Below are 15,495 nucleotides of genomic sequence, written 5' to 3' on the forward strand. Positions count from 1 at the left end.
CCCCTTGAGTGTGGCCCTTACACAAAATACCACATGCGATTGAAACTTTGTGGCCCATACGCAGAAGTCGGTTTTTGGAAAGATAGACGAAACAAGTATACAAGACGAGTGTGGATGGGAGAGTTGGAAGGGGTCGACCTCAGCGAACGTACCTCAATCAGACTGAGGACATTTTTAGCAAAGGCCAGCTTAGGAGTACCCTAAATTAATAACAATATACCTACCTATATAGTTTAAGTTTAAAAAATTTGGCTCTCAAAAGAAATTTCAATCGTTGTACTATTGATATTTGGCTCTATTGACTAATGAGTTTGCCGACCACTGCCCTAGACGGTTTGGCTCAGTGGACAGAGCGTCGGCCTGCGGACTGAAGGGTCCTGGGTTCGATTCCAGTCAAGGGCACATGCCTGGGTTGCAGGCTTGATCCCCAGTAGGGGGAGTACAGGAGGCAGCCAATCAATGATTCTCTCTCATCATTGATGTTTCTATCTCTCTCTCCCTCTCCCTTCCTCTCTGAAATTAATAAAAATATTTTTTTAAAAAACACACATCAATGATGAGAATCATCAATTGGCTGCCTCCTCCAGGACCACCACTGGGCAACATGACCTCCTTATTCATAGACTGATGCTCAACCACTGACCCATGCTGGCAGGTCTTGACAGAAGAATTTTGACTGCTCAAGTTATAGATATTCGTCAGGGCTCAGAAATATTTTCTAAATATGATGTATTTAATTTTCTAAACAAAAGTCACTACTTGCTCCCCACAAAATAACAAGCAAAAATAAACACATTACAGGGAATACAGTCCATAGTCTATACGTATAAAAGGCTAAGTGACTGTCCGACCTCTGGTACCTATGTTGCGCACTGACCACCAGGGGGCAGACGCTCAATGCAGGAGCTGCCGAGCTGCAGTGACTTGGCAGCAGTGGTTCTTGGGTTAAGGACCCTGAAACCAGAGAGGAGGGAACCTGATTCCTTGTGGGGCTGCATGATTCCACCTTCAGCCTGATTCCACCTTCAGCCATGGGTTATGTTGTTGCTGGGGCACTGTCGTCCCGAATCTGGTTTACTGCACACTTGTGTTTGCGTTCCACACCTTGTAGGACAGCAACTTTGCAGAGTGCCCTCTCATACTCTGGGACCCCTCGGGGGATGTCCGAGAGCCAGTTTCATCTGATCCCCACAGGCCAGGCCAAGGGACCCCACCTGCTCACTCTGCAGATGCCCACGAGCTGCAGCACCGCCCCAGGTGCAGCCGGCTGGGAAGGAACCAAAGGAGGTTGGCTCCAGGGTGTGTGTCCGGCCTGTCTCACCCAGTCCCTCCCATTGGCCACCACCCGGGACCACCTGCATTAGTCCCTGCACCAGAGCCAGCACCTTGAGCCAGCTCCGCAAGCCAGCATCTCGAGCCCAAAGACCTGAGCGTGAGTTTTCTTTCTTTTTCTCCCCGTCTCACTCTGCAGATGCCCTTCGAGCCGCGGAGCCATCCCAGGAATTCTAATTAATTTCCTTTCAATGTGTACGAATCCGTGCACCGGGCCACTAGTATTATAATAACTATGCATGTCACCAGGTGAGTGGGGGTGGGGGTGGGAGTATCACTTTGTAGTAAAGTATATGCCCTGGCCAGTGTGACTTGGTTGGTTGAAGCATTATCACATACACCAAGGGGTGGCAAGTTCAATTCCCAAATTGAGGGTTCAATCCCTGGTTAGGGCACCTGTGGGTTTCTCATCTCTCTCTCTCTCTCTCTCTCTCTCTCTCTCTCTCTCTCTCCCCCCACACCCCCTCTTTCTGTCAAAAAAAAATCAATTAAAAATTTTTTAAGTATATGATTGTCTAATCACTATGGTATACACCTGAAACCAATACAAAATAATACTGTTGTAAACTGTATTAGAAAAAATTAAATTAAAATAAGAAAAACAATTCAAAGGAAAAAATACCACAAGAAAAGTAAAATACTAGCACATAGGTTAAAAAAAATTAGTTTTCTAAACATTTTGCAATACTTCTATATTCCTCAAATTTAAGATCATTTTCTCATAAAAACATCTTTATCTGGTAATCACCTTAGGTTAATTAACATCACTTCAAAAGATATCTCTGAGAGCATATGGTATCTCCATAATATCCAATCTCTATTTTGGTTACCAAGAGTTACAAAGGTTTTCTATTTTTCTAATATATTTTATTCATGCATATTACTGAAGCAGAAAAATTAACATTATTACTTCAGTACACATAACACTCAAAAGTCAACAATTACCTGACATGCTTTCACAAGGGACAAAATGAGTGGGAAATTGCTCTGTTGCTGTGAGCACATCTATAGCAGCCACAAAACTTCTCTGACCTGTGGCTATGTGCTCCCCCATGCAGCATGCTTAAATAATAAATGGGCTTCCTAAAAGTAAGCTCCATTTTATTTTGCCTCATTTAACAGTTAACAAAGCAATATTTATAACAATTAATACATTACCTAGAAGAAATAAACTCATTTTTGTTAAGTTCTCAAAAGTTGGGTATTTTTGCCGGAACCGGTTTGGCTCGGTGGATAGAGCGTCGGCCTGCGGACTGAAGGGTCCCGGGTTCGATTCCGGTCAAGGGCATGTACCTGGGTTGCGGGCACATCCCCAGTAGGAGATGTGCAGGAGGCAGCTGATCGATGTTTCTCTCCCATCGATGTTTCTAACTCTCTGTCTCTCTCCCTTCCTCTCTGTAAAAAATCAATAAAATATATTTAAAAAAAAAAAAAAAAGTTGGGTATTTTTTAATGGGAGGAGCAAAATCTACTAAATGTTGTTTCAATAGATACCACTTTCTTTAATAGTCACTTGAATTTTAAGGGTTAACAGTCACTGGAAATTCATATAAACAATATAGCATACTTAAAGTCTCCTCCATACTGTCTGAAAGGACAAGAGAATTTAAACTGAATAATTAAACCATTTTCATAATTATATTAGGAGATAGAAAACACTGGTTATACTGTTTTATAGGCACATGATTAAAAAACACCAATAGGATACCTCAGCCAATCTAAAATATAAATTATTTGGGGCAATATAGCTTTTATGCAAAAATGAAAGGATAAGAGGTGATTTTAGTTTTTAAATTTTCTTTACTATACCTATATTATACTTTTCCCAAATTAAAAATGAAAATCCGCCCTGACTGGTTTGGCTCAGTGGATAGAGCGTCGGCCGGCGGACTGAGGGGTCCCGGGTTCGATTCCAGTCGGGGGCGTGTGCCTTGGTTGCGGGCACATCCCTGGTGGGAGGTGTGCAGGAGGCAGCTGATCGATGTTTCTCTCTCATCGATGTTTCTGGCTCTGTCCCTCTCCCTTCCACTCTGTAAAAAATCAATAAAATATATTTTAAAAAAAAAATGAAAATCCAACACAAAAATATTCATGTACACGTATTAACAGCTAACAAAGCAGGATGTTGAGTCAGAATTATTTTATGAAGTATGATTATGTAATAAACACGTGCTACATGCCAAGAGTTGCCAATAAAAGTAGTTTAAATGAGATTTAAAGTGTTGTCTTCCTTTATGCTGAACAAATATTGGCACATAGATAAACACATGCTAAATTTTAAGCAAACCCCAAACTAAAGGAATTATTATCAAACTCTAAATATGATTTATGCTAAATCTCAAGCAATGATCCTCATTGTTCTCTCCCATAATACTTCAATCCTTAAGGAATAAAGATACCCAAACATGATGATAAAATATATCAAAGACCATACACAAAGAAAGAACACTCCAGGCCCATATAATTATTCATACTGCTTTTCTACAGGGAACCATGCAAGAGCAAGGAATTTCCATGGAGATAACATACTACCCCACAGATCATTCAAAAAGTTCTTTAAAATATACTGTTTCAGAGACCGTGCTGGGATAGAGAGACATGTGAATAAACATAACACAACATGGTCCCATGTTTAATGGCAGGTGCTGATCAGCCTACTGTTTGCTTATCAGGATGTCCTGTATAATCCAAGAAATTCAAAAACCATATGTAAAAATGTGCATACAGGTAATATACTTCTTTTACCTAAAGATGTTACCAATCTGGATAAGTGAAAAAGAGAAAGTTTAAATTAGCATCCATTTCCATACTGCCTGAAGAATTCCATTCCATTTCATACAACTGCAGTTTGTGGAATGGTTCAGAATTTACCATCCCTGCTTGGAAAAAAGTCCAGATTTCTTAGGCACACCAGATTGAATGAATCCAAGTATCTTGGGGAAGGATCAGGAATCTACCTGATCAACAAGCATCACCAGTGATGTTAAGGCACACTGAACCTGGGATACCACTACGACAGATGCAAGGTCTGCTTTAACCTTAGTCCTTGTTCAATGAAAGCCATTATTTCTTCATTTTTAAAAAAAGGCATTTTTCTCGCTGGCCTTATGAGCTTACATTTGCTCTGAAGACTTTTTCATATTAAAAAAACCATGCTAGGTTCTGTGAGTGGAAATTCAGCAAATAGACAGTTTTATACAGCATCGTATCCATTAAATACAATGAACAACCAAATAAAATAATGAAGCTCAAAGATCCAACATGCATTCAGAAAGATTACAAATTCTGAAGGAAATTATTTCTAAACTAGAATTCTATGCTTAAACAAATCTCCATTAACAGTGAAGAACATTTTCAAGTAAGTAAACACTAAAAACTTTTTACATTTTAGAAGACTAATGGAAAGGAAAAAGCAAAACAATTATCATACTCTAAGGAAAACAAAAGGTTGTACGAGAAAGAGTACCAGTATGTAAGGAATATTTACAAGTCATAAAATACAAAGATTGATCATTAAGTTAAATAAAAGTTGTGATATATTGGAAACACAAGGGAAAGAGAAGCGAAGGAAGAGGAAGTAAAGAGAGATTTCTAAAACTGAAAAATTTAACATTAGCAGTGTCAGAGTGGTAAACGTGCAGAGAAGTTGAAAATGACTGCAGTGGGGGAACTCATTGATTTGATTTTTAAAATAATAAAATTTAAATTTAAAGCAAAATGGGGAATCCTCATTAGATAAAGTGCATAAATTTGTATGACTACAATATATACTAAGGGAGCAAATTTTCCTCAACCTTTGTGTTACTGACATATGTTGCAAGGGCTATCCTGGTAGGGTAATATTTAAGTAGCATCGCTGGCCTCTACCCCACTGGATGATAGTAGCACCCTCACAGCGAGTTGTGACGACCAGAACTGTCCAGACCTTGCCAAAAGTCCCCGAGGACATAAAACTGCTTAAGAACTGGTTAAAAACCAGTGCTCTAAATTATTAAATAAATCTCAGCAACAAACATTCAAGGACTGCCTATGTTAACTGAAGGAATATGATTTTATAGATTATAAAAAGGAGGAGGACAAAGAAGACAAAGGAATCTGGAAACCTTTAAGCATTCCTATTCAAAGATATATTTTTGTTGTTAATATTGCTTTAACAGATGTTAAGAAATAAAAATAAAAGAAGGATCAAAAAAAAAGAAAACCCCACAAAATTGGAACATCTGTTTGAGTAAGGTAGGGGAATAAAAACCAAGAAGAGAAGTTAGGGCTTACTGCGGACTTTATGAAGAAAAATGACAAGCAATGTTTTAGAAAGACCATTCTGCCTGTGGCATGTGAAGAGTACTGAAGATTAAGACTTTAATCCACAATTCAGGAGATTGGATAAAAATGTGAAAGAAACTGTCCACAAGTAAATTCAAGGGAGGGGGTTATCCCTTCCTTGGTGCCACCTTCCCCTTGTACAGCTAGGAGCCAGTGAAATGTCCAAAAGGTAGGGTACTAGAAAGTTCCCCTGCTCCAGAACAGGATGACAATTGGTTTTGATTGCCAGGAAAATCACAGGCATTTCCACAACTGTGTGGAACACCCGTACTAGGGACAATATGCAGTATGTACTTCCATCTAGCCCAGGGCCTTTCTGCATTGTGGTTTTGGTTAGAGAAGGAAACACTTCAACCCATAGGGAATAAATTGATCATTTCAAAGGGAAGATTATACAGTGTAACCACCACATTTTTTTAAAGTGTGTATAAAAATATTAACTTTAAAATGTTAAATTGGGATATGGTTTTTCCCCACTTACTATATTTTCCCTCTAGTTGTGCTACTAGCAACCCTATGAGCCTAAGCACACTAAGTAATTAAAGTATCAGTAGATGAGCTAAAAGATAAAAGTCAGACTTAGCTCAGAACCAAAATCAGAAAATTTAAGAAAAGACAAAGAGCCCTGCTGGCCAGTGTGGTGCATTGGTTGAGCCTCGACATATGAACCAGGAGATCACGGTTCAATTCCTGGTCAGGGCACATGCTTGGTTTAGAGGGACACTCCAGAGTACATGAACCATGCTTTTAAAACTCCTTATTTTCACCTTTCTTGATCCTTTACATTCCCATACATTTTAAAATCAGCTTAATTTACACACACTTACACTTCACACACACGCAAACACTGCTGAGCTTTTCTTTGAAACTGTATTCAATCTTTGGAATAATGTGGAGAAAACTGACATATTGTCATGCATTTACTTATCCTGCATTTACTTAAGTCTTTTCATTCCTTCAGCAATACTTTATAACATTAGTTTTTACACATCTTTTCCCTTTTTCAAACATCTTGAGATTTATTTCTAGGTGTTCAGTGTTCTTTGATGATATTGTAAATGGTTATTTTTTTAAACTTAGTTTTCTAACTGATCCTCTTCACACCATATACATAAAACAAACTTCAATACAAAAGATGAAATAGTAAAACATCAAGAAAACATAAGACTCTCTTCACAATCTTAAAAATCTTTGCCTATTCCAAGACAGTGACACTTGGATTCTTTCTTGAATGAATACCCTTCCTGTATTTAACTGTCATCCCCTCCTCCTGCTGTTCCATCACTCATTTTCCAACCATATTTCTCACATATTTAAAAACAAATCAACGAAGCTGGAAAGAGCAAAGATGACATAGTGGTGCAGAAGAATAAGCACTATTCAGCAAGAGAAGAAGCTACACATTGTCATTCCAAGTAAATTCCAGCAACGTGTGGCCAAAGTCCAACAAATACACTTAAGATTAGAAAAGGTATTAACGATACACCAAAATATTGGTGCTGTTGGGTGGAGGAATTATAGGGTGAGCCTACCTAGTCAACAAGTTATGAATAGCTTCTTTCCATGCCTGATGTCATGTACACATCATAATGCTGTACGTCTGCAACCAGGCAGTCCGGGTTCAATTTCTGAATCTGCCATTTAAAAGCTGTGAGTCCAGCCCTGGCTGGTTTGGCTCAGTGGATAGAGTGTTGGCCTGCGGACTAAACGATCCTGGGTTCAATTCCAGTCAAGGGCACATGCCTGATTGCAGGCTCAATCCCTGGTAGGGGGCGTGCAGGAGGCAGCCAATCAATGATTCTCTTTCATCATTGATGTTTCTATCTCTCCCTTCCACTCTGAAATGAATAAAAATATTTTTTTTTAAAGCTGTGAGTCTGACAATTACTTAACCTTTTTGTACTTCAGTCTCCTCATCTGTAAAATTGGGGTTATAACAGGACCTACTTCATCAAGTCATTGTGAGGATTAAATAAGATATATGTAAAGCAAGTGGGATAACAGTGATCATAAAGATTCAATAAATGTTAGATACTTTAAAAGCCAAGTTCAATAAACATGGGCTATATATGACTGAATATAGTATTATATATACTTACAACAGGTCTCGTAGCTGGCATTAACAATCCATTTTATAGTGCTTTATAAAATGGATGCAGCATATATAATTTATTATTAATGGCTTAAGACACTGTGTGTGAAGCATGCTGCCTCTTCCCTTTGTCTAAACAAAAAAGTTCCCAAAGCATTCTCATTGCTCAAGTCCTATGTATTTCACAACAAGAGCTGAATCACTAACCCTACCCAGAACTGTCCGGATCTCTCTCTTCCAGTGGAATCAGGGAATCAGGAGGAACAAAGAGTTGCTTCCCTGTCATTCTGAGAAGCTCATAGCATCTCAAACTACAGTATTATAGCTCACAAATTACAAAGAACCTCAGGAATACCTCAGTCAGGTTTTCTCCTATGCTCCACATGGCACAAGGAAAATCTGGGCACATATAATGTCCCTGAGACTAAAAAGCCAGTATTCACCCAATGAGCCCTCTTTGCTGCCAAACAACAATGGGGCTCCAGTAATTTCCTCTTGTTATAGCAGAAATAGATAGGGCATGACTTCAACAGGAGCAAAATGTCAGATCGCATTCAACGTGCACTTGTTCCACATCAGCATGAGGGCTGGGCAGCACGACTCCATGCTTTGGCCAGAGACTGCCCCGAACCCCATTCAGCTGTTCAAAGATGAAAGCTACAGATGTCCCTTTTAATTTGGGGAAGAAAACAAAGTCCCAAATGCCTGTCTCCATCATAATTCAAAAGAATTGCCACCTGATAAACTCCTTCTTGAGTTTATGAGCTAGGGACCTTGTCTTACTTACCAAGCACCTAGTAAACTACCCAATCTGGAATATTCTCAGGAAATGTGTTCAACAGTGACTGATCACATATACCGTGTAATTTCTATGTTCAACACAGGGTGTCTTGATAATTATATTTCAATATACTCTCTCAGTCCTTATGAAAGATGAAAAACACATCACTTTTTCCCTTCCAAGCAATCTGTTAAAGGAAACTAGCATTACTTGTAAACAGATTCTAAGCTATCAGGAGGGTAAATTAAAAATATACTTGTGTGTTTTGGTTACATTTTAAAAACCATTTGTCACATTCTTGTACTGGCAAGATTTTTAAAACTGGCCACGTTAACTTCTTGAGCTTAAAATGAATTTTTACATTCTAGCTTCTTCTAATTAAATAATCAATTCATATGGCTCTTTAGCATTTATTAGTTACATACATCTGTAAGAAAATGATTAAAGGTTTTCACATTTTATCTTTTTGAGCAAAAATTAACTTACTCTCCTAATTCCTGAAATACCCCTAATTGGTGGGTAAAATGACTATCCAACTTATTTGGCCTAATTATCTTTTTCAGAAAAGGACCTAATTCACACAGAATATACTAACTGTAGCCGATCTAAACACAGTATTCCTTTAAAAAAAAGAACTAAATAAAGCAACAGTATAATGTTAACTTATATTGAGGGGGTTATCAAAACATTTCTTAAAAGAACTGGGGGAAAAAGAATTACAGTATCTTTGTCATACATTTCGTACCTTAGAAGATCTCTATGTCTACTCTGAAAAGAGGTCCTTGGAGTTGAGGTGCATGCGTGCGAGCGTGTGTGTGTGCGCGCGCGCGCACGCGCGCATGTGCACACGCACACGTGTGTGGTTACAAGGGCCAAATCAAACTTGTTTAATCCCAAAAAGGCAGATTTAAATACAATACTGAATTGAAGGCTAAAGAGGAGGGAGGGGCAATTATTGAAATAAATAAATAGTTAACATATAACATAGTTTACTCCTTATATTAATAGTTTTTAAGAGAACTGAATAAAATAAATAAAGATTGTGAACAAGAGTTGAAGGAATTTCTTTACCTCAAGAGACAGAAACACTGCATTTTCTCACACCTATCACCCTGGACACATTCTGCTCCCTGCACATCTAAGCTCACCTGTTTCCCTCTACCTGAAACATGTCTCATAGTATCTCAAAGGCTGAGTAAATGCCAACTCCCCAAGTTTTCCTGATCCTAAAGGTGTGTAACTACCTGTTTTTTTAGTTCACACATTTTGTTACACCTCCAAGATGCACCTATTATAAACCACAGTGAGAAACAGCTTAACCGTGTGTGCTTAAATGATACCACTATCAGCAGATCATATAAAACCACCATCACTCCTCCACAACTTCCCAAACTACAAACCAAGACTGAATTTTCCCACTTTTACAACCTATTAATGCACAAAGCAAATGCAAGTAAGTAATAAAGAATATAAAGTTTTTAGCCCAGAGATCCTCAAAAGAAAAATAAAAGGCCATATACTCTATAGGATCAAAGGTCACCTGCCCTAGGAACCAGATCTTGGGTCCTAGTTCTTGGACTCTAATCCTATTCTATATAATAAAAGCCTAATATGCAAACTGTCCCCTCCACCGGGAGTTCAACTGCTTGCTATGACGTGCACTGACCACAAGGGAGTGGCACGGAACATGGTGGTGGTCGGCAACTCGATGCTGGCAGCAGTGTAGGCACTGCTGGCCTCAATGGGCCCCAACGAGAGCGGGACCATGGCGGGATGGTGGAGCAGGTGAGCAGGCGGCACCAGGCCAAGGCAGGTGCAAGCGGGGCCCGATCGCCCTGCCAATCACAGCGACCAGTGGCGGCAGCAGGGGGCAGGGCTGCCACCTGGCTCCCAGGCACTGAGGGAGCCGGGCGGGGTCCCGATGACTCAGGTGGAGGGGGGCGCACTGGGGCCTGGGGGCCCAGGTGCTGCCCAGGGCCCAGAGGTCAGCTGGGACCTGCCTTTCCATGCTAGACACTCACGCTTCAATCTCTGGCAAGGCCTAGGGACCACACCTGTGCACGAATTTCATGCACTGGGCCTCCAGTGACTCTATAATGTTCTAGAACTCTGGAAAAGACCAGCATTTCCCAAAATGCAGGATGTCTCCTGGACACTTTTATAGAGGATGCTAACAGATACCCAAATAAGTTGGGAAAGTCAGGATTAAAATAAAGCTACGTGGTTACTTTACTGCAGAACATTCTCAGGGCTTTAATATGCAAAGGCACACTATAAATTTTCAAGGTAAGATTCCATTATGAAGTATTTAGTAAACTAATTTGAGCAAGATCGTGAGCAGAGTTTGGAAAATGCTTCAAAGAAGGTTGCTTGGTGTGTTTTTTAATTGTCATGATATTACTGAATACTATCGACTTCTTAAAAAGTTCTTACCTGATATGTGTTGCAGGCAGAGATTCATATTGGCGAGACAAAAAGAGTTCCCTATGTTTCAACTGATGTTTCTGTTTATCAGTCAAGTCAGCCTCAATGGTTGTTTCAGATTCTTCCTCAATTTCTTCTACACAAATAAAATTCAAAGAATTCATTATTACAAAGCACAATATCTATCTGGATATTAAGAGAGACAAAAAACTTTCATTCAATATTTTCTTCATATAATTAATGTTAAATTTACATATTTAGCTTTTCATCTGAATTACAATCATAAAATTAAGTTACATAGCTTCAAAGGAAGAAGAAGAACTGCAATTTAAAAATGGCAGATGGGCCCTGGCAGAGTAGCTCAGAAAAGATGCCAAGTGTTGGGAGAAACAGGAGTGGGGCAAAAGCTAAATAACAAGAGGGAAGGGTTGGAAGTCTATCTACAAAACAGTAACAACAGGATACTCCATTTAAAAAGAGAATAGTCAGCCCTGGCTGGGGTGGCTCGGTTGATTGGAGCATTTTTCCATGCACCAAAGGCTCGCGGGGTTTCATTCCTGGTCAGGGTACATACCAAGGTTGCAGATTTGGACCCATACAGGAGGCAGCAGATCAATGTTTATCTCTCACACTGATGTCTGTCTCTGTCTCTCTCTCTCTCTCTCTCTCTCTCTCTCTCTCTCTCTCCCTCCCTCCCTCCCTTCCCCCCCTCCTCTCCCTCTCTCTCTCTCCCCCCCTTCCTCTCTCTCTAAAAATCAACAGAAACGCCAAAACCGGTTTGGCTCAGTGGATAGAGCTGGATAGAGCGTCGGCCTGCGGACTGAAGTGTCCCGGGTTCGATTCCGGTCAAGGGCATGTGCCTGGGTTGCGGGCACATCTCCGGTGGGGGATGTGCAGGAGGCAGCTGATGTTTCTAGCTCTCTGTCTCTCTCCCTTCCTCTCTGTAATAAATCAATAAAATATATTTTTTTTTAAAAATCAACAGAAACATATCTGCAAGTGAGGATTTTTTAAAAAGAGAGACTAATCAGAAAACAAGAAATAGGATAACACATTTCAAATTAGAAAACACAAATAAAAAACTAATAGAAGGATTAGAAGGTAACACTAAGAAAATCTCCCAGAAATTACAACATTAAGACAAAGTGATAAATAACTAAATTTTTTTTTTAAATAAAGAACACTGCCTGAGCCGTTTGGCTCAGTGGATAAAGCGTTGGCCTGCGGACCAAAGGGTCCCTCCCGGGTTCAATTCCAGCAAAGGCATGTACCTCAGCTGCAGGCTCCTCCCTGGTCCAAACCCTAATCAGGGCACAGGCAGGAGGCAACCAATCGATGTGTTTCTCTCACATCAATGTTTCTCTCTGTCTTTCCCTCTCTTCCACTCTCTCTAAAAAAAAAAAAAAAAAAAATCAATGGAAAAATATCCTCGGGTGAGGATTAAAAATAAATTAATTAATAATAATAATAAAGTTTTAAAAAATAAAATAAAGAACATTCATGAAGTTCAACATCCCAGTAATAAAATTCCAGAAAGAACCAACAGAGAAAACATATTTCTTTACCTTTCTTAGGGGGTCAGGGGAGAGGGAAGACCTCTCAAAGAAATGATTCAAGAAAATTTCCCCTTACTGAGCAAGATGATTGTCTAGATTTAATTCCCAGCATAATTAATGTTTTAAGTGCTAATATGAGAAGATCACAAAAATTTGCAGAAAGGAAACATAGGTCATGTGCAAAAAAACTAGACTTAGTGGAATCACATGTGAACAGCAACACTGTATGATAAAATGGTAGAGCAATGCCATCTAAGAGGAAAACTGATATTCAACCCACAATCCTATATAATAAAGAGGGAATGTGCAAATTGACCGCCACTCCACCACAAAGATGGCGGCGCCCACGGGGGGGGGGGGGGGGGGGGTGGCGCGGGGTGGTGGTGGTTCCATAACACAAGATGACTGCGCCCACATCGGAGGCAGGGGGTGGGGGGGTGGGGCTGTGTGTGTGGTTCCATAACACAAGATGACTGCGCCCACAGCGGAGGCAGGGTTTCCGTAACACAAGATGGCTGCACCCACAGCAGAGGCCCAGTTCCCGTAAAGAGCCTTAACGAGCAATCAGCAGGGACCTGAGGCTGCGCCCCCACCCCCTGCCCCTGTGGGGCTTGACAGGGGACTTCAGGCCACACCACCCACCTGGCAGGGCTTGATGGGGAACCTCAGGCCACACCCCACGCCCAGCAGGGCTTGACGGGGGGCCTCAGGCCGCACCTCCCGCCTTGACACTAGGCTGGGGGACCTCAGGCCATGCCCCCCACCCAGCAGGGCTTGATGGGGAATCTCAGGCCATGCCCCACACCCAGCAGGGCTTGACGGGTGACCTCAGGCCACGCCCTCCGCCTCGGCGCCAGACCAGGGGACCTGAGGCTGCGACCCCCTGCCTGGCGGGGCTTGACAAGGGTGGGACCAGCTGGGTCTGGATCTAGCCCAATGGGGGACGGAGGGCAGCCAGGTCTGGGTCTCGAGTGATTTTGAGGTGGGTGGGCGGGGACTTGACTCTAGGTCCCGTGGTGCGCCCCAGACTCTGACAGGAGGAAGATTTTCATATACATTTTACTAATTTTCTTTCATCTCTGACACTTCTATTATAGAGAATGGGCAAATAGCAATATTAAAATATTTCCTCTAATTAATCCCCTTTTAATGTGCACGAATTTCATGCACCAGGCCACTAGTTGCATAATAAACTATCATGATGGAAACAAAGAAAGGACAACCTTTCATTCATTCAACCAAGAGATATTAGGTGTCCAAACAGGCACTATTCAAGGTATTGGAGACAAGCAATGAGCAAAACATTAATAAGAAGAAACAATTCAAAGTGTTTGCCTTTGGGAAGCAGGGTTGGAAGGAAGTGATGGAAGACAGAAGACAAAGTTTTACATCAGATTTTTAAAAAGCACTATTTAATACTTTCTTTTATTTTACTGAGGAAGGGAGAGGGAGAGAGAGATAGAAAGAAACATCAGTGATGAGAGAGAATCGTTGATCAGCTGTCTTCTACAGGCCCACACCAGGAATCCAGCCCACAACCCCAGCATGTGCCACCACTGGGAATCGAACCATGACCTCCTGGCTCATAGGTCAACGCTCAATCACTGAGCCTCACCAGCCAGGCTAATACTCTTTTTAAAGGAAAAAAAAAATGACCAAATGTCATTTACAGATATAATCACAAATAATTTTAGATACAAAAATGTTTTAAATACAATTATCTCTTAGGGGCTCACAGATTCTCTGCAACCTTACCTAGATCAGACGTGTACATCCATGGGAATAGTAGGAGCATTGAGGCGCAGAGTGTGAGCCAAGGTGGGGAGGAGGGATCAATCTTCACACAGAAAGTAGAACTCAAGTTCAGGCCTCTAATGCCTTAATTTTGGGTCACTGGCAACAAACACACAACACTTTTCTCTTCCTCACAATTCTTAATAGTTCTTATTTATGGACCCTGGACCATAAAAAGATTTTTATCACATATAATCCCCTAGTGTGGCCGTTCTTTTGAAATGTGTGAGGGGAATGAATGGGCTAAGTGTCAGATCTTTTCTACTTCCAAATTTTTAAAGCTCTGAATGGAAAATGAACCTGAAAAACTGATTTAGAAAGATTCACCTAGCTCAAAAAAAATAAAATAAAATTATTTAAAATTCTTAAATTTTCTTTTTAATGAGCTACTCAAAGAAAAATACAGCACGAAAAGAGCCATTTACTTTCAAGTGTAACAACATTTCACCAATAGAAAACGATGTGCACTGGCATTATTAGCACCAGCAAAGATCACACACAAAATTATACTTTACTAGCAAGAAGGCACTGGGGCAAGGAGGGGAGACAGAGTACAGGAGAAACCTGCACAAAAGGGATTGTATGAAGTTTTAAGGGGCATATAAATATCACTATTCTTAACAATGCATGTGCCATATAACTGCATGACCCATCAAGGCTCCACAAATTCCAAAGTTTTAGACTGCAGGATGAGAAAGAAAGCATGGCCAAAAGCTCACTAACACTAATTACACTTGCAAGCTGAGAGGGGATGGGATAAGGCCAGCACAAATAATGTCTAAGAGGCACCATCAGAGAAGAAATAAAACTAGCTGAGTATCGTCCAGAACACCAAAGCATCAGCCATGGGATATGGGAGATCAATCTCAGCAGCAGGTTACCATCAAGGGCTCAGGCAAAGCTTTAGAGATTGGGCATGTGACATGTGTAAGACCAGAGTAGGCGACTAAGCAATGTATTAACTGAACAACGAGGGACAGAACGTAAGCAAGAGGAGTAAGTACTGGACCAGAAACTGGGTGTTTTTCAGAACAGATCAGAATTGTAATTCCTATCTATTAGTTGGGAGGGATGAAGCAGAGAACTGGCAGGAGGAGAATTCTCCACAGGTTATTCTCCAGCTTCCTAGATCTCTATTTTAATGAAATATCTGCCCACAGTGATAAGATATTAGCTCATACAGACCACACAGA

At 40.7% G+C, this 15,495-nt stretch overlaps 1 protein-coding gene across 5 annotated transcripts in view; it reads right to left on the bottom strand.

Moving 5' to 3' along the window:
* MTA3 (metastasis associated 1 family member 3) overlaps positions 1-15,495 on the bottom strand; it is a 126,580-nt gene that overhangs the window by 77,284 nt on the left and 33,801 nt on the right. For all 5 annotated transcript variants that reach the window (XR_013996494.1, XR_013996495.1, XM_081100759.1 and 2 more), the window contains exon 4: positions 10,962-11,088. Coding sequence is in view for 3 of the 5 variants with exons in the window: in XM_081100759.1 (XP_080956885.1) it covers positions 10,962-11,088 (127 nt within the window). In the remaining 2 variants the exon portion in view is untranslated. The remainder of the gene's footprint in view (positions 1-10,961; positions 11,089-15,495) is intronic.

This window comes from Myotis nattereri (genome assembly GCF_964212035.1).
Source record: "Myotis nattereri genome assembly, chromosome: 10".
Taxonomy (NCBI): Eukaryota; Metazoa; Chordata; class Mammalia; order Chiroptera; family Vespertilionidae; genus Myotis; species Myotis nattereri.